General features: G+C 39.3%; 1 protein-coding gene across 5 annotated transcripts in view; it reads left to right on the forward strand.

Annotated features, from left to right (window-relative positions):
- Positions 1 to 20,007, forward strand: part of MRTFA (myocardin related transcription factor A) — a 198,000-nt gene that overhangs the window by 139,617 nt on the left and 38,376 nt on the right. For all 5 annotated transcript variants that reach the window (XM_077914394.1, XM_077914392.1, XM_077914391.1 and 2 more), the window contains one exon: positions 18,588 to 18,653. In XM_077914394.1, the coding sequence (XP_077770520.1) occupies positions 18,588 to 18,653 (66 nt within the window). The remainder of the gene's footprint in view (positions 1 to 18,587; positions 18,654 to 20,007) is intronic.

Here is a 20,007-nt window from a genome sequence, read left to right on the forward strand (position 1 = left end):
CTCATGTACTGAACCTAGGTTATGGAAGAAGAAAGAAAAAACTTTACAAAGTAGGGTTCTGCCTCTTTAGGTCAAATGCAGTGCTTTGTCAATGAAACATACTCTGGCCATGGGTACTGTACAAATAAATAGGGAGCCAGTGATGATGACTTCAGTTCTTCTCTCTGTTAAATACTGAAAGTGTATAGATAACCTGTGAGATCTTATAACACTAAGATATAATAATTTAAAATAAAGTAATACTTGAAAGGCTTTTTACTTATACTGCATGTTAGTTGGGGTTAGGGTAAACAGTTTGGGCTGGCCTTACCAATCTTTTTAGTAATTGTAGAGTCACAATAGAATTACATCCACGTGTATGAATGATAGCAGGAAAGTGTTTATTAGGTTAACATCCACCAAGGATTTTTCCTTTGTGAACATCCATCTTTTGTATTTTGAAGCTGCTAGAAGAAATGTTCTCTTGAGTTCTGCAGAAAAGTTTGGTAATTTAAAAAAAAATTTTTTTTAAAGATTTTATTTATTTATGAGAGACACAGAGAGAGAAAGAGAGGCAGAGACACAGGCAGAGGGAGAAGCAGGCTCCATGCAGGAAGCCCAATGTGGGACTTGATCCCAGGTCTCCAGGATCAGGCCCTGGGTGGAAGGCGGCACTAAACCGCTGAGCCACCCGGGCTGCCCAAGTTTGGTAATTCTTTCAGAAGAACTCTGAGTTATGAAAAAAGTGGGGGTGGGTAGGGACTTCATTCAAATTCTAACAGTATGAATGGAAAAGAATTTTCAACATTTTCCCTCTCCTAGCTTGGAAAACCTGTTGTCCATTAGCAGAATTTACATACAACTTTCACTATTGATTACATAACTGCTACTTTTCTAAAAACTCAGATGTTTCTTTTGAATTCTTGAGATCTCTTTGGAACTTTACTAACATTTAACAGGATGATTTGAACTTGTGGCATCAGCAATGAATGAATCTACCGATGAGGAGATGAATGATTATCAGTGTCCAGTTTGCAAAAAGAGTATTTTAAAAAATGGATTGAAAGGCAGTTGATTTCTTTGAATATCTAGGATTATAAAGTCAAACACGACAGTAACATTTCAGGGAAGATTATTTGAAAGGCAGGGAGAGAGTATGGCTTAGGACCTAAAGCTTTGGGCTGCTACTGTTTTTGTAACCAAAGGATTTATAGTGTTTCAGATTCCCAGTGTGAACATTAAGAATATCTTTGTTTCGAGTGTAGCAGTGTATAGGAAATAGAGATGCAGACTTGTCTAAGTAGGATCAGAGTGGTAATTTTAGACAACTAGCCTAACCAATTGACTATATGTTTTTCTGATTTTATACTGTACTTGGAACTTTGTACATGGAATTCTTTTTGTCTGTTGGATCTTGAGAGGACTCATTTTATGTTTTCTATCAGTACACATTTTTTTTTCTTTTTAAAGATTTCATTTCACCCATTCATGAGAGACAGAGAGAGAGAGAGAGAGAGAGGCAGAGACACAGGCAGAGGGAGAAGCAGGCTCATGCAGGGAGCCTGACGTGGGACCTGATCCCGGGACCCCAGGACCACGCCCTGGACCAAAAGCAGGTGCTAAACCGCTGAGCCACCCAGGGATCCCCAGTACACATTTTTTTTTTTTAATGATTGTCATTTTGTAACAGAAGAAATAGATTGTGCATTAGATAGTGAAAATATAAAGGATGTCCAGTATTGCTCCTATTGGGCTGAAGCAGATATTTGAGGGATGCAGTTCTTCCTTCACATACTCAAAATTACCCAATGAAAGTGACTCTTCTCAGTCTTCTGTTTTATTATTATATGTAAATGCCTAATCTTTTCCTTCTTTCATAGTTTTTTTAGCTCTGTCTTTTCTTTTTCCTAAGTTAAAAAAAGATTCTAAAAACTGGCACATATTTTTAAAGATAATTGATTAGGATTATAGGACGCCATCTGTGATCTTTTTCTTGTTTTAGTTGGCAGTTGGAAATGCCTAGGAGGATAGGGACCACACTTTTATGCCTAATGCCTTAGGGCATTAGGACCTGTGGTTTTCTTTATTATTAGATTTTGGCAAGGATCAGATCTGCATTTTTTTTAGAAGAAGCTTTGAAAGATTGATGTTTTGTGATTTATTTTTTTAAAAGATTTTATTTATTTATTCATGAGAGACACAGGGAGAGAGGCAGATACACAGGCAGAGGGAGAAGCAGGCTCCATGCAGGGAGCCCGATGTGGGACTCGATCCCAGGACCCCAGGATCACGCCCCGGACCAAAGGCAGATGCTCAGCCACTGGCCACCCAGGGATCCCGATGTTTTGTTATTTAATACAACTTTCTGTACAGCACTGCCCAATACTGTATCTACACTGTCCAGTACACTAGCTACTAGCCACATGTGGCTGTTGAGACTTGAACTGTGACTGGAGTGACTAAGAAACTGAATTTTTAATTGTATTTAATTTTAACTAAATTTGAATAGCATATGTGGCAAGTGGCCACCATATTGGATAGCACAGTTTTTAGACCTTTCACAGTCTGACCTTTGCCAGCCTTTCCAGCTGCCTTCTACTCCCTTTCACAAACTTAATTCTTCATCTGAATTGAAGTGTATTAGTTATGTTCTTATCCTTACAGTATTTCTTACCTCTAGGTTTTGGCTCCTATCTAGTTTTTGTTTTTTGGTCATATCTAGTTTTTGAAGCCCTCCAGAGATAGTTTATATGCTACTGCTGCTGCAAAGCTTGCCTGATTCTTTTTGTACTCTAGTGATTTATTCTCTGCAAACTAAAAGCACTTAGAACACTGTCTTTGATTACAGTGATTTGTTTTATGTTTCTTATCTTCTCTATTATATTTATAAATTCCTTGAGGGGCTGATATAGTTTTTATGGTTGCATGTGTGTGATAGGCGTAACCATTTCTCCCCCTCCCCCCCATTAAAGTGAGTATTAGTGAAGTGTGTTTATGCATAGTAGTTGGTTAATAATGCATTAGCGGAGTTAGTCTGCTGAGGGTATTGTGCTTCCTGGCACTAGAGGGCAGTGTCGTGCCCATAAGCAAAATATGTTCATCCTAAATGACAGATATATTTTAAGCACTCTGTCCTAATTCAGTTTTATTCAGTATCTCATATTAATAATTCTAGCCTTTAGAAGAAGCTCAGATCTTTTAATTATCAGTGGTATTAATAATTAACCTTTCCTCACAATTGTCTTGAATTAGATTCAGAATATGACACTGGTCCAGGAGATTGGTGAGATTCTTACTGGGAAGAAACTTGGTACATCTGAGAAATACTGGCCAAGGCGTTACGTGTCAGAGATTAATTCCTTGAGGGCTGAAAGCCTTTTTGTGGTAGGCAGCTAGTGCTCCAGCCTTGAGCTGATAGTCAAGACCTGAAGTTCTTGGTTTGATCTTGCAAATATGAGTTTGGCTAAATTGCTCTAAGCTTGGCAAACCAATTTCTTTCATAGTATCATGAGTATAATGTCTACCATCCTACTCATAGAGTCAAATAAGATCATATGTGTGAAAGCTTTGTAAAGTATTACATATTATTTTTATTAGTAATTTTTTATTATATTTATTTTTCTTCTTATGTCCTACGATGTATGTAGTAAGTGGTTATAAATATTTATGACATCCCTTTTATATTTTATATTTAATATAGTCTGTTAAAGGTTGATAAGAGATATATTAGTACAGTTGTTCCCATCAAGGCTGTGCACACTGAAAAGTGATAATAGTCAACACAGTTTGGTTGACATATATCCTGTTCTTTGGTGTTATGCAGCCTTAAAACGAACTGTATGTGAGATATGTGGGTAAATGTGTGTGTGTAAACTAAATATCTATATAAACTCTTTTTTAGTCTCCTCTCTAGTGGGTTTATTTTTGTAGGTTTCCTACCCTTCCTAATATTAACTTAAAATATTCAGAATAAGCCATTGTGTTTTTTTGAAAACCATGTTCAAATACAGTTAGCTAGCCAAAACTGGTGTAGTTTGGAAATATGCAGAGGCATATTTTCCTGCCAGGTTTGTGGGTTAGAAAAGAAGCCATTCTAGAAGAGGGTAATGTAGTGGTTTCTTTCGTTGAGAACAGCCATCAGCCTGGAGCCTTCTCTAGTAAATCATTAGATGCATCAAATAAAATGTTCAGCTGAAGTTCATGCAATCCCACAGTTACCAAACACTCTTGCCAAAGAGAGTTGCAATCATAATATCTGCAATCGAATCATTTCCTGTTTGGGCTTGCAGGTGGGGAACTTTCTGAAACTGCAGTCAGTCCTGTGAGATTAGTTATGAAGAAGATGCCTTGGTGGGAGAGGCTTTGATAGTAAATGACAGCCAGCAAGTGTGAAGTTGGAGAAGATACCCCAGGATCCTACAACTAACCAGACTAAGGTATAGAGATCAGTATATGCAAGCCCACTCCATGGAGTGATCTGAATAAAGCTGCTGTAGGGCATTCAGATATGTGCTGAACACACTCGGGCAGTGAGCCAGGCAGATGGCACATTCCTGTACTGACCTTCGGAGGCCTGGCAGATTACAAAGCTAGCATTGGAGGCGTGGTTGTGCTCTGGCATGAACAGCCCCGACAGCCTGCATTTCGTCTAGCATTCGGTCCTCCCAGTTGAAGGGATGACTTGGACTAAGGGAGTCCACTTAGGTACTGGCATACATTTTCATACCCCTGCCCCTCTTGGAGTTGATTTTTACTGTGAGCACAGCCTCAGAAGTGACTCATATCCTAAGAGATTCCTCCAGACTGGGGATGACCCAGGGTTAGCCTTTGAGATGCCACGATTCCTCTATTTCCCACCCCCACCCATCTATTTCCCACCCCCACCTGTCTTCATTGACTCACATTTATAGGTTTGACGAAGCCTTCCATATGAGAATAGATAGAGGCTAGGCAATTTAAGCCAGTCACCTGTCCCTTCTTTGGCTTCAGTGCCTCCCTTTGGTTGTGTAAAGGAAATTTGGGTATGATATACTTCACCTTAACCCCCTCCCTTTCCTGTTGCCCTTTTGATTTTTTTAATCTGATACTGAGCCTCTCCTCCCCCCACTCACACCAATGGAGTCTCCTAAGCTATTTCTGTCGGTTTAATGATCCCCAGCTGTTGCTGTAGTTCTGGCTGTTTTCATGCCTTGATGAGGCATAAGAGCCAGAGAAAGAGGGGTCTTGCTTGTGTATTACACAGAGTGTCAGACAAACGTAATGCATTTTTTTCAAAACTAGGGGGAAACTTCTTAAAGACGGATGTTGATACTGGGATAATTTGAAAATGCAGGAGGAGGGAAACTACAAGCTAGTATCCGGGACATTTTAAAAATAAGTGTTCTGCTGATAGGTGTGGCACCTTCTGCATCCCTCAAAATTATGCTAGAAAAATGTGGTATGTGGTAACTAGGTAAACTGTTTCATTGCTCTGCATTCAGCCTCCATTTTAGCTTTGGAGCTGTAATGTCCCCTTCACCCATGGTGTGTGTTGAAGGAGCCAAACATCTACATGAAAAGGAGGAATATGTGATAGGAAAATATCGAAGTCATTCCTGCCGAAAAGGCATTGATTTCAGTTCTGCTTTAACTTAATGCAGGTTTGTTTCGTAAAATTTTGTGCAAAAACCTGCAGTAATGAAATGTTCCACTTGCAAATTTGACCACACAAACTTCAGGAAATACAGAGTTGCAGTTCTTCAAACAACATGGACTCCCTTACAGTTACATGTACATTTACTTCTGAGATGCCTCTGCTAAACCTGGAGAATGGAGAGTAGGGCCTTCCTAGTTAAATGGGCTACTGTATTTTAACAGACTGACTTTTCCTTTATGTATTTGATCTTGAGAATTGTAACTCTTACAGCAATTTTAGCTGATAGACTTAGAGCTTTCATATTTCATATGCTGCATGAAATTTAATTTTCCCTTTTTTTTGCCTTTCCATCTTCTACAGAAAAGAAAAATTTTGCTGTAGCTTTTACAAAAAATAAAAAGTTTTTAAAAAGATTTTATTAGAGAGAGCGCAGGCACAAGCAGGGAGAGGGAGAGGCTGGCTCCCTCCCTGAGCAGGCAGGGAGTCTACCCTGAGGCTTGATCCCAGGCTGGGATCATGACCTGAACCAAAGGTAGCCACCTAACCAAATGAGTCACCCAGGCGCCAAAATTAATTTTCAAAATATTCCTTTAATTTTTTTGAGACAAACATAAAATTTTACATCCCTTGGGGTTTAAGGGGAGAAACTATTGTTTTTTCCTTTAAATACCCAGAAAAGGTTTACACATAAATATTTGAAGAACTTGGGCAGCCCGGTGGCTCAGTGGTTTAGCGCCGCCTACAGCTCAGGGCGTGATCCTGGAGACCCAGGATCGAGTCCCACATCAGGCTCCCTGCATGGAGCCTGCTTCTCCCTCTGCCTGTGTCTCTGCCTCTCTCTCTCTCTCCTCTCTGTGTATTCTCATGAATAAATAAATTTTAAAAAAATCTTTAAAAAAAATATTTGAAGAACTTGCAAATTTTGTATGTGTATATTTTTAGCACATTTGATCAATTTTCTCATTTCTAATCACTTCTCTGTTTCCTAATCCTTGTCCTAGAGAAGAATTGTTTTCATTTTTAAAATTATTTTAGAGGCACCTGAGTGGCTCAGTCGGTTAAGTGTCTGATTCTTGATCTCATATCAGGTCACAGTCTCAGGGTTGTGAGTTCAAGCCCTGCATTAGTCTCCACACTGGATGTGCAGCCTCCTTAAAAACAAACCAACCACACATTTTTGTCTCAAAATTAATTACTACAAACACTGAAAGTTAATTTCAAAAATATGAAGAGGCTAAATAGGATAAGCCTATGGAAAGAGATAGAAAAAAACTAACTTTCTAAGTATTTACTTATAGGCCTCCCTCGTTATTTCAGTCATGAGTATTCTACATGCTATATTTTTCAAGTCCACATTATTAAAGATTTAGAAAGAGTAAGTACTCTAATACAGTTTTAAGGGAAAGAATTTTTGTCACTTCTGGCTTGCTGTAGAATACCCCGTTCCAGGTTTTGAATCTGTTCACCTGTCACCTACGCTCAACAAAGTTGAGTGCAAAATGTCAGCACCAGTAATACCAGCAGGGAATATCAAGTGAGATTCAAGGCTGCCCACATTTCCTGGGTGAACGTGCAGAACTAATGGGGCAGGGAAAACACTGTTCCTGGTGCCTTTAACTTTGGAAGTGTTTGTTCAGATGGTCCTGCCAGTCTAAAGCACATTCCCAGTGTATCTCCACCCCATTCAGATGCCTGGTACAAGTACATGCTATGCTCAGATCTTATATGATGGAGTTAGTTGTTTGAGCATTGCCTTGTAGGTGCTCAGGAAAGAGACTGATGACATTGACATAGCTGGCAATTGAGATCTGCCCGCTGCAATTAAAGAAGGACATTACTTCAAGGGGGAGATGAACAGCTACCCAAAATGAAATGGGTGAGCCCCAGATTTTGAGGATATGGGAAAAAGTTTGATTTATTTATGCATAATTATTAATATTTTTGTTACGACTGGCATTAAATGTGATGTAGCAGAAAAAGCACAGGCTTTGATATCAGTCCGACCTGTGTGTGAACTCTGGCTCTACCTCTTACTAATTGTGCAGCCAGTTACTTAACCTCTTTGAACTGTTGTTTCTTCATCTATAACATGGAGGTAATACATACTTCAAATAACTGTTGAGATGAAATGAGTCACTGTAGTGGTACATCTAGCCAAGTGACTGCTAAGGTAGGAGTTCAACATATTAGATTCCTCATCTTTTGTATCTTAGTTTCCTTCTCAAGACAGGCCTTTTCTTACCTCAGTTGCCTTTGTGCTTGCTCTTTATTTCTGCTGCCTGAAACATTCTTTCTACAGATCTTTTCATGGTTTATCTTATTATTTAGGTTTCTGTATAAGAGTCATCTGTCTTTTCAGAAGGGCCTTCCCTAAGTACTCTGTGTAAAATTACCACCCTCAGTCACTCTCTGTTCTTTTATTCTGCTGTATTTTTCTTCACATAATGTACCATTGGAAATTATAACATAAATAACTCAATATGTTTCTCCCACCAGAACACATGCTCTGTAGACAAGGACCTCATCTCTCCATTTTACTGCTGTATCATCTAGAATAGTGCCTAGCATATAGTAGGCATAATAAATATTAGTTCTGTGAATGAATGAACTCAGAATCTCTCTAATACCAGGGAAAAACCCCTGGCAGGATGCAGGAATGAAGTTGTAGCAGGAAGCAGGTGCCCTCTGCTTTTCAGTGTGGATGTTTCTACATTGAGAGCCAATTGGGAAGTAGGCTGGTGAAGTTCTTCTGTATCCTTAGCCTCCTGTCTCTGGGAGGAGCCCCTTTGAATCACCTTTACATGTGGCCACTGTTAATCCTGTTAGTCTCTATTCCTTTTAGAATTTTAATATAAGAAGGCTTTTAGATTCTAGAGTTCTGAAATGCCCTGTACTATTCACTGAAATCACTTGGACTTTCCCTGTTAATAAGTAGATAGATCATTTTTTTTCCAGACACATCATGCAGAAAGCACTATTAATAGTGCCATTTTTGTACACGAGGAACTGATCTGTTTTATGAAGGAAGAGAAACACAACATTTAATAATGGCTAAGGGCTCTGGCTGTAGATCAAAATGGAGCTGGGTGACCTTAAGCAAGTTGCTTAATATGTTTTATGCTCAATTTCCTCAGCTACAAAATAGTATCATAATAGAACCTTTCATATAGCTTTGTTTTAAGAATTGAATAAGATAGGGTGCTTGGGTGGCTCAGGTAAATGACCTTGATTTCAGCTCAGGTCACGATCTTAGGGTTGTGAGATTGAGCCTGAGTCAGGCTCCTAGCTGGGCACGGGGCCTGCTTAAGAGTCTCTTTCTCCCTCTTCCTCTGCCCCTCCTCCAATCCCTCTCTTAAGAAGAAAGGATTTAATAAGATGGCACATGCATGTTTTCACCATTTTATTATTTCACAATGCAAAGACCTTTTATTTTACATGTTTCAGTGACTCAAGTTAGATTTTTGTAAGCTTATCCTTTGTAGATACGTGTTAGAGTAGATATATGAGTAACCCAGATTTGCCACTCCAGGAAGATACCTCAGAATCTCTGAGAGTATTCAGGTTAAATAGATAATATTGATCTTTTTTTTTTTTTTGATATTACCTCTGATATCTAAAACAGATAATTTAACTCATGTTTATACAATATATACAGAGAGAGAATTTTATAGGATTGTGAAAAGGTTGAATGATTGAGATTGAGTATAGTGATAAAAGCAATCAAATTTGAAATCCCATTATAGGTGGTTTTTTACTTGTGTTATTTTATTTTATTTTATTTTATTTTTTTTAAGATTTATTTCAGAGTTAGAGAGTATAAGCAAGTGTGCAAGTGGGGGGAAGAGCAGAGGGAGAGGGGAAGCAGACTCTCCACTGAGCAGGGAGCCCAAAGCAGGGTTCTCTCTCACAACCCTGAGATCATGACCTGAGTCGAAGTCAGACACTTAACCAACTGAGCCACCCAGGTGCTCCTCGCATGTGTGATGTGCTATTTTAAACAGAGTTGGGGACTTCTCTCTTCTTCAGCATTACATTGTGGTTCATTGTATTTTGTTTATACCACAAATCATTTTATATTTTGAATTTATCAGAAAGCCCAATATTCTTCATAATTAATTATTCATTTATAAGAATTAATCAGTAATCCTGTCCACTAGATGGTAACATTTCAGTTTGAAAAACCTGACCCTTAATATATTTCAGTAATTGATTTATAAATCTAAGGGTAGCTTAGAATTTCAGGAGCATGCTTCGAACACTCATCATATATTTAATTTTATTAATGAATGGGTACTGATCTCTCTGCCTTTCTCAGGGTCTTGCCCCTTTAGACATACCAGATTGAATAGAGTCTGAAAATAGAGGGTACTTTTTCACTGCCAGAACTGCCTTCGGAAAGGAGACACTTCCCTCCCCTCCTTTCCCCTCCTTCCTTCCTCCTTTCCTACCCTTCCCTCTTCTTCCCCCTCCCTGCTGCTCCCTTCTTGTTCCCTCTGCCCCAGAACAACATGGAATATGATATTAAGAAAGGATGTTTTGATAGAAAGGCCCTTTTATTTTGCAAAATAAAACATGTCGTTGGAGGTATGGTACCAGATTATTAGCAGTACCTAGTCCTGTCCTAGAGAAAAGCTACCTGAGATAAAGATTCATATTCTAGTGAAACATGTATTTTCCATGTTACAGTTTTACAAAGCACTTTTCACATACGTTGTGGGTTGTTTTTGTTTTTAGCTGAAAGTGCAGGAATTATTTTTACCAATTGTATAATAGTGGGAAAATTGAGGCTAAAAGAAGTGATGTGATTAGGAAGCAGCAGAGCCAGGACTAGAATTTGTATTTTCCGATTCTTTCTCTGTCCTTTGTTCTTCCCTTAAAGGTCAGTTCTACAAGTGTATTGAATTCACTAGGAACTTACAAAATATTCATATAACGAACCCAATATGCATCACTTGCCTCATTCCCCAGAAATTATAGTTAGGTTGACAGTAAACCCTTTCTAGTTAAGGGTAGAGCTAATTATAGAATACACTGGGGCCTTAAAAATGCTGCTGTTTATATTAAAAGCACAAGCCAGAAACACGGTTTTGGGGTGGTGTATACTGTGCTAACCCATTCAGGCTGGTTTCCCAAGTTGAGGGAAGAAAATTAATCATGAAAGAGTCTAGAGAAACTTGGAGTTTAGAAAGTTGGAGGAAATCTACATAAAGTGCAGGAGAAGAAAATAGTCCCAGGGATGCTGTAGGATAGAATAGGGACTGAGAACCAGAATGCAGAAGAGGTGTTGGGAAGGAGTAAGGGAGTGCAGACGCCTCACTTCCTTTTTATATCTATCTGGTCTCTATCAGGAAAGACTTGTGGAAAATTATAATAGATAGGGACCCAAAAGAACATACTACTTTTTGGGAGTAGCGTCAAGAAATTACTTGAAACTTTAGTACAAACTTATCAAGAGGATAAAAATTTTAAGGCCCTGTTTGTGTGTTCACTGTTCTTACCCCATGTAGGAAAGATCTTGTTTTTCTGTGACTTCCAGTGTTGGATACTAACACCTTCTCACTGTCATAGCACCTGAAAATATCTGTATCTATGTATATCTATTTGGATTTTTATTATTTTTAGGAAATCAGCATTTCTTTTTATTATTTATGCAGACATATGTATATCACACATATTGGCAGAGACCCTTAATATAGTAGGATATATATATATATATAGCTAATATATAGCTAATGTGTATATGTGTGTGTGTATATATATCTGTGTATTAGCTAAGTTGCATTTCCTATGACTTTTTAACTAAAAGTCTGCATTATAGACATCAAGTCTTCCTTATAGCATTATAATATTACTAATTTTCAGTCTTTATTTCTCATTAGATATAAGAATTCCATGAGAGGGCAGCCCGGGTGGCTCAGCGGTTTAGTGCCACCTTCAGCCCAGGGCCTGATCCTGGAGACCTGGGATGGAGTCCCATGTTGGGTTCCCTGCATGGAGCCTGCTTCTCCCTCTGCCTGTATCTCTGCCTTTCTCTCTCTCTCTCTCCCTCTCTCTCTTTCTCTCTCTCTCTGTGTCTCTCCTGAATAAATAAAATCTTTAAAAAAAGAAAAAAAAATCCATGAGAATGAGAACCATGTCTTATTCACATATGTAGTACCTAGTACTCTAGTACCAAACCTTCACTTGGATGAATTGAATAATGGGAATAGTTTAACTCCTTAGTTGAGATGTGATGTCTGAGTATTTCTTTGAAAATACTCTTCACTATTACAAGTACTTATTTGATGTTTGTTTTCCTCCATGAAAGTGTAAACTCCACCAGAGGCAGTAACTTTGGTCATTGCTTTATCCCCAGTAGCAGGCAAAGATCTGGCATATATAGTAGAGCCTCATAATTCTTGAATGAATGCCTAAGGAGAGTTTTGACAAGAAACTAGAGAAGAACTGAGGCATGAATATTGTGATGAATTGATATGCTTACCAACTAGTATGTGAACTGTAGAGCAACTAAGCAAATAAGCATAAAGTGAATAAATGAAACTGTGTGCCTTAGCTTACCTATTTAAATATAGTTTACCCCAAGGTCTGTTTTTTTAAGGACTTTTAGTAGCTTAAACAAGTGACTATATATAGTAGTAAGGAAGAAGTATGAAAAGTTAGTTATTACAGAACATATAAAGGAGAAACTATGAATTCCAAGGTCTGACCTCTCATACCCTTCATTCTTTTCTTGTAAAACATTAATCGCAACTTATACTTATTTATATGTAATTTGCTGTTTGCCCACTGGATCAAAAGCTTTAAGGGAGCAGAGACCACAGGTATATCCAACACCTAGCACAGGGCTCGACACATGTTAGTTGTATAGTAAACATTTGTTAGATTGAGTAGAAAACCATCCCCCTATCCCAACTCTCAATCTATATTTTGGTGGTGATGCTGTAGACTAACCCAGTCAGCAGAGCATGTAGGGTAATACCCTCTTCTGGGAACACCCTTCACCTACTTTTAACCATATATGCTAAGGACGAAACTAGTCAGTATTCAGGGACTAGCCTTTGGTTTTATTTATTTATTTATTTATTTATTTATTTATTTATTTATTAAATAGGTTTTATTTACTTATTCATGAGAGAGAGAGAGCTAGAGACACACCCAAGCCTTTGGTTTTAAATAATAGGTGTTGTGGTTTTATAATTTGGGTGTCACTAAATGATTTTTTTTAAGGCATATAGGATAAACTGAAGTATAAAATACACCAATAAAATAAAATTGGTCTAATTCACTGCTACAAAGATGAGTATTTGAATTATTAGCATGCTTAAGCTTCACCTACTCTGTTCCTTCTCTGATCTTCCCAGTGAAACAGATTTTCCAGTTTGAAAGTAGATGTAATGGTGTCTGTTGCTGAATAAAATTGTATTTGCTTATTTATTCTTGGACTGGTACCTAAAGGTTATTGAGGAGAAAACAATGAACCAGTTATTAGGAGATCAGGCTTAAGAAATGCCCTTGCCATTAGAATCTTCCTTGAAAGAGGTCTTAGTGAACAAAGGATGATGTCAAGGAGGGTTTTTGTTCTTTTGCTATCATTCCCCTACTAATTTCCTTCCCATTCTTTTTTACTTCCCTCATAAATACTTCATCTCCCCACTCTAGAAGCCTTTGTGGAATCAATAATGGATAAATATGAATAAGGTGAGAATAGCCTGTCAAGCTGCACATCTCCCTCCCCAGTGAAATCCAGGTCCCTTGACCAGTGGAAGCCACAGAGCTGGGCTTGAGGACACATCACTTATTTTTTGCTTTTCTTTCTGATTCTTGAATGTCATCAACATACTTCCCTGGTCTTTACAGGGCAGAAATATCTTTTGCTTTGATTTCCCAAGAAGCCAGTTATTCAGACCTTTGTTTGAAACAGGTGGAAAACTTGATTAATTCTGTGGGGAGTGGAGAACCTAGGGTTCCCTACTTTATGATTTGGTTTCTTTTTATTCCAATCCTTTTCTGGCAGGCAACTCCGTCGATTCACCATCCATCAGCTTTAAAGACATCTGTTCATCTATATATAGGCTGCTTACACAGACCCATTTAGAAACAGATGATATATTAAATTTGTGGAATTAATAACAGTGAAAGCATAAAGACTTGTGCATGTACACAAATAGGTATTTTTGTTTAGTTTTTATCCACTTGGGGAGTGGAGAGGAAATCTAAATGGTGATGTATAATGAATAGAGAGATTTTGTCAAATTTCTACTCTTTTGAATCTCCTTGGTCTAGCACCGTCTGTAAGTATAACCATTTGAACTCATGTCAGGTATTTCTTGGTGAGGGTGGATGTGCATTAAATGTATGGCCTTGGGATCCCTGGGTGGCGCAGCGGTTTGGCGCCTGCCTTTGGCCCAGGGCGCGATCCTGGAGACCCGGGATCGAATCCCACATCGGGCTCCCGGTGCATGGAGCCTGCTTCTCCCTCTGCCTGTGTCTCTGCGCCTCTCTCTCTCTCTGTGACTATCATAAATAAATAAAAATTAAAAAAAAAATGTATGGCCTTTGAAACGTACGTCTGATTTGGGACCTTCTGCAGTGAATACAGCACATATGGCCCTTATGCTATTTACTGCAAGTGAGTTATTAAATGGCTGCTTCTAAAATGAATAATCCTTGGGGTGCTTGGGTGGCTCAATCGGTTAAGCATTTGAACTTGATCTCAGCCCAGGTCTTGATCTCAGAGATATGAATTCAGGCCCCGAGTTGGGCTCCATGCTGGACATGGAGCCTACTTAACTAAAATAAAATAAAGAATCCCTGAAGTCTGGAAACATAAAGGCATTTTATTTAGTGTGCTTAGTTAGAATTTAGAGGAATTAAGATAGACTAAGAAAGGGGAAATTCATGTAAATACCTATTTCTTTGTAGTTGGAAGTTTTAGAAGAAGGACCCTTGTATCTGTACACAGCCAAACAGATCAATACTAAAGTAAAATGATGTAGAGGCTGACAACTATAATTTGGAGTTTACTGGCCTTTTTTCTTTTCCTCTTTATAAACAGTGTTTGAGTTAGCAGGAGAGGCCTTTGCAGTGTATAAAAAACAGTAACATATCTGTAGTCAGGTTGTAGCAATACCTGAGATACTACTGATAAAGGGTGAATTCTATTATGTGAATAGGGAAGTTGGTCAGATTTCAGATAAGCACGGAGCCTGGAGTTCACTGCTGAGAGGGAACAGGATGGAATTTTTAGATAACTGAACTTTAATTTCATTTAGTTTTACAGATGGAAAGATTTATTAGATAAACCTTTCTCTTTGAGTTAGATATGTTGAAAACAAAAGCTAAATCAGCCTTTCCTGTGTTCTCCATAAAAAACCTTGAATCCTAGACTTAAATGTTTGCTCTCATGAGGCAATACGTTTTTTAGTCAAGAAGTTTGCATAATATCCCTTATGGCCCTATCTGTAGATGGGTTTTTTTTTTTTTTAGGAGTGCTGCTGATTGGTATTTCAAAATTTTTGGATAATGGCCAGAGTTTTCATTAGTTATTGTTTCTTTGAAGTGTTCAGACTTACTGAATCATATTTAGATTTCTCTGTTCTTAGAAATCAAATCAATGTGTTATATTTAATCATTCTCTGTAGAGAATGGCTGGGCTTTAGAAACACTATAAAAGATGACAAATATTTTCTCTTTTTCCTCTTTCTTTCCTCCAAGGAGACGTATGGCATAGTATTTAGTGCCCTGCAATCTAGAATCACAAAGATCTGGGTATGAAGTCTCATGCCAGCACTTTTGAACTGTGTGACCCAAGGCAAAATTTTAAAGGTCTACTCCTTAGTTTCCTTATCTGTAAAATGGAGATAATAATTGTACCATCCTCTTAGCCCCCCTCCCTTTTTTTTAAAGTTAAAAGCATGTCAGTCACTTAAACTAGGCCTGACACACAGCAATGTTCAGTGACTCCTAGCTGTTAATTATTTCCATTTTAATATTATAATCTGTGGTTCTAATTTACCTGAAATAAGATTCCTAGATTAGTTTAAATTTATTTTACTGATGTATCATTCAAACTCTTTTGACCCTGGCCTAAACTATATCCCTTTTCACCAGAGAACCAGCCCAGGTGGTCACATTCCAAGCTTCTTGTCTTAGCAGCATAGGCTCCAGAAGACCCTGAAGAAGCAGAGAAGTAAGGAACCCACGTTCTAGAATCAGAATGTTTGGGTTCAAATTCTGTTGTGCCTCTTATTAGTGGGATAATCTTAGGAAAATTACTGAATCACTCTGGGCCTTATTTTTCTACCTGTAAAAATGGGAATAGTAAGGCCCATGTCTTTACATAGGAGTGTTAGATTAATTAGTGGCACCTGGGTGGCTGAGTGGTTGAGCATCTGCCTTTGGCTCAGGTCATGATCCCAGAGTCCTGGGATCGAGTCCCGCATCAGGCTCCCTGCAGGGAACCTGCTTCTCCCTCTGCCTGTGTCTCTGCCTCTCTCTCTCTGTCTCTCATGAATAAACAAATAAAATCTTAAAAAAAAAAAGATGAAATGAGTTAAAACATGAAAGTACATAGAACAATGTCTGGCACCAAGCACATCAATAAATGTTAGCCACTAGTCTGGCTGTTGTTTTATCCATTTATTCTGTAAGGCTTTACTTTTAAGTGTTAATTTGTAAAAAAGTAATAGTAATAGTTATGATCTCCTGATAAGATCTCTCAGACTGTATGTATTATCATTTTAAGATATAGTTCAATTCAAGAAACAATTATTTTTTTAAAGATTTTACTTATTTATTCATGAGGGACACAGAGAGAGAGAGACAGAGACACAGGCAGAGGGAGAAGCAGGCTCCATGCAGGGAGCCTGATGGGGACTCGATCCTGGGACTCCAAGATCATACCCCAGGCAGAAGGCAGGTACTAAACCGCTGAGCCACCCAGGGATCCCCCCAAGAAACAATTATTAAATGCTTTCTGTGTATTGAGTGCTATGCAGGGCACATATTAATAAGATACATTCTCTGCCTTCCAGGAGTTTATAAATTGGTAAGAGAGATGTGTTATATTAAAGGGGTAACTATTACACAGGGCAAAATATTACTATACTTTTTATAACAAATAACAGGTAGCTCACAGGAGATCTAGAGTAATTCTTCATGCTTAGGAGCCCGGAAGGTCAGTTGAAAAGGGTAGGCATTTCCAAGTGAAGTGAATGAACGGTTGGGCCAGCACATGGTACTTGAGGGAGGGTAATTGGACAGCCTTAATTGGGGGCATTTACTATGGGAGAGGTACGCTATAAGTAAGGTGCAAGACAGGGAGCTGCCTATGCAACGTGGCAAAACTGTGGCACCAGGAACTTGGTAAGAGGAGGAACGTGAGGGAGCTGGAGGAGTTGAGGTTGGCTCAACAACTTAATACTGGGTTGGGGGGTAGATTGCAGATCATGATTCTATTTTTTTAAAGAGATAAGGATGGAAAGTAGGTTAGGTTTTTGGGAGAAAGACTGGTTCTGCTTTGGACCTGCTGAATTCGAGATGTAGCCAGGAGCCTAGTTATGGTTCTGCCATTCTTCTTGGAGACTTTCTTTTTTTTTTTTTTTAATATTTTCATTTATTTATTTATGAGAGACACAGAGAGAGAGAGAGTCAGAGACACAGGCAGAGGGAGAAGCAGGCTCCATGCAGGGAGCCAGATGTGGGACTCCAGGATCACGCCTCTGGCCGAAGTTGGCGCTAAACCTCTAAGCCACCTGGGCTGCCCTCTTGGAGACCTTCTTAAAAACTGCTCTATAAAGGGAAAAGGCAGATACTTATGGTAATATGATTCTTAATAGATACAGGTCTCTCTCTCTCTCTCTCTCTCTCTCTCTCTCTCAGATGTGACTTGATTGAAGGCTTATCAGGCGAGGGGACTTTCCTTGGCTCCTGACTCTCTCCTTCTCTGAGCGTTTTCTCACCTAGTTTCTGAATGCAGGCCATTCTGCCTGGTGGGCCATGGTGATGCCCTTTACGTTTCATTGGCATTTGAAATAGAGATCATTGACTTTTAACTTCACAAAAATTTCTTTTTTTTTTTTTAATTTTTATTTATTTATGATAGTCACACAGAGAGAGAGAGAGGCAGAGACATAGGCAGAGGGAGAAGCAGGCTCCATGCACCGGGAGCCCGACGCGGGATTCGATCCTGGGTCTCCAGGATCGCGCCCTGGGCCAAAGGCAGGCGCTAAACCACTGCACCACCCAGGGATCCCACAAAAATTTCTATTGAGTGTTTCATTAGGCAGTATTGGCAGAGTGGAAATGGGAGAAATCCTCATCGCCCTCTCCTATCCCAGATGCACTTTGACTCGGGTGGCTTGGTGGTTTTGCCTCAACAGTAAAAAGCTCTAACTGAACAGTAAGAGGAAGAAAAGAGTTCTGTTGATGGCAAAATGTTTTCTGGTCTAGAGAAATACATTGCGTGGTGAAAATAGGTGTAATTTTTAGATACAAAAGAAAAGATTTTACAAATAACCAATACTTCCTGATCAATGTGAACACTCTATCATTCAGCACTCATGGTGGTAAACACTTGCTGCCAGGAAGACAGTGTAGAATATCTAGAAAGCTTTTCCTACTGGGTGTTGGTCCTTATTATATTTCCTTTGAGTTAAGAATTTATGTTTTTTTAGTCTTAGGAGGAGGATATAGTGTTGTAGGAGGTTTTGAGCAAGAGGCAAGACTTTGGTACTTTGTGGATTGTTATCGCCCTGCAAGACCCTTCGCAACTTCCTCTCGCCGCCCACAGCAGAATACGGAAACCCTGCTGTATCAGGCCACTTCTGCAATTACACACAGTCACAATTAAAGGGATCCTTCTTTCACACTACACCCTTCTGTTCTGAGACTTTCTTTGCATTTGAAAATGTGTCTTTTGTGGTGGAATGCCCAACTGAGTCTCCGTCTCTCCTCTCTCTTTGCCACCCTGCAGTGCTGCAGTTGAAGCTCCAGCAGCGCCGGACTCGAGAAGAATTGGTGAGCCAAGGGATCATGCCGCGTAAGTGCCTTTCTCTCTCAGCATTTGCTAGAGCTGCGTTTTCAGCATGGCGTGTGTGTCTAGTATGCCGTGGGAAGCATCTAACAGAAATCAGGGCGACAGGTTTCATTTGTCACTCTCTCTCTTGTGCTTCTCCAAGTTCAAGGACTTTTGCTCACTAATGGCTAAGATAACTGCTCCTATTAAGTTCAGTGAAACAAACAGTGTTGGTTTGAACAGTGCTGTTGAACCATCCTGCGCTTTTGAATGGCACCTTTCAGGGCTTTCTACTCCCTGTTACACTCACTTCCCTTTATAGAAGGAGCAGACCTTGAGCTGGGGTATTGTGAGAAAGGACCCACTTCTTGCATGTGTTTTGCCTTCTTGTTCAGGTTCTTGGGGAGAGAAAACCCTTTCCTACCTGGTATTTTGAATCAAACTGCAGTTTTATTTAGAGTGAGAGTCTCAGATACCCTATAGCTGGCATGGGTGTGAGTGTGCTGGATGGGGTTATTGCAGAGCTCGGCTTAGTGGGTGCACAACGAAATCACTAGGGGAGAAATGAAACCAACATTGGAATCTATTAGAAGTCAGAACATTTGTTTTTAATATCAACAGCATTATAAACTGAGTGAAAGCTGGAGACAGCAAGATTTTGCTCTTTTTGACATTTCTTTTTAAGTCATCAGCAAAGAGCTTAAGCTCTCCTTTCCTTTCTTTTCTCGTGTGTTATTGCTACTTGGACACACCCTATGAGGAAAAAAATAGTCACACAACAACTTCTAGCTTTATAGTGAGAGAACTGATGTTTTTTACCTTAACTCAGTGCTGACCTACTGCCACTGTATTTTCTTCATCCTCATCCATTTACTCATTCAGATTATTCCAGAACCTGGTATGTGCCCTTGAAAGGAGAATAGTGATAATAAACAAGGAGACAAATACGTAAACAAGATAACTTTAGAGTATGGTCAGTGTTACAAAGTAAATTAACCAGTTAGTGTGTTAACAGGTGATAGGAATGATGGGGTCATTTTGGATAAGATCATCAGGAAAGAAAGGCCTCCCTGAGGAGGAAATGTTTGAGCTGAGGTCTGAAGGATGAGGTGGAGCCAGCCATACAGAAGCAGGCAGAGGACCAGGGAGAAGGGAGAGTAAGTGTAAGGGCCTAGTGCAGGTCAGAGCCTGACAATGTTTGAAAACATCGAGGAAGCTAGTGTGGCCGGGACCTGGTGACTGAGGGTTGGGCTATAATGAGGGCCTGTCAACTACACAGAAGAGGTGGACTTTATTGTAGGTACAATGGGAAGTCATTGGAAGCCTTTTAAGCAAGTGAGGATGGAGTTTGATTCATGTCATGGTAATGGCAGATCCA

This window comes from Canis aureus, chromosome 11, assembly GCF_053574225.1.
Source record: "Canis aureus isolate CA01 chromosome 11, VMU_Caureus_v.1.0, whole genome shotgun sequence".
NCBI classification, from domain to species: domain Eukaryota; kingdom Metazoa; phylum Chordata; class Mammalia; order Carnivora; family Canidae; genus Canis; species Canis aureus.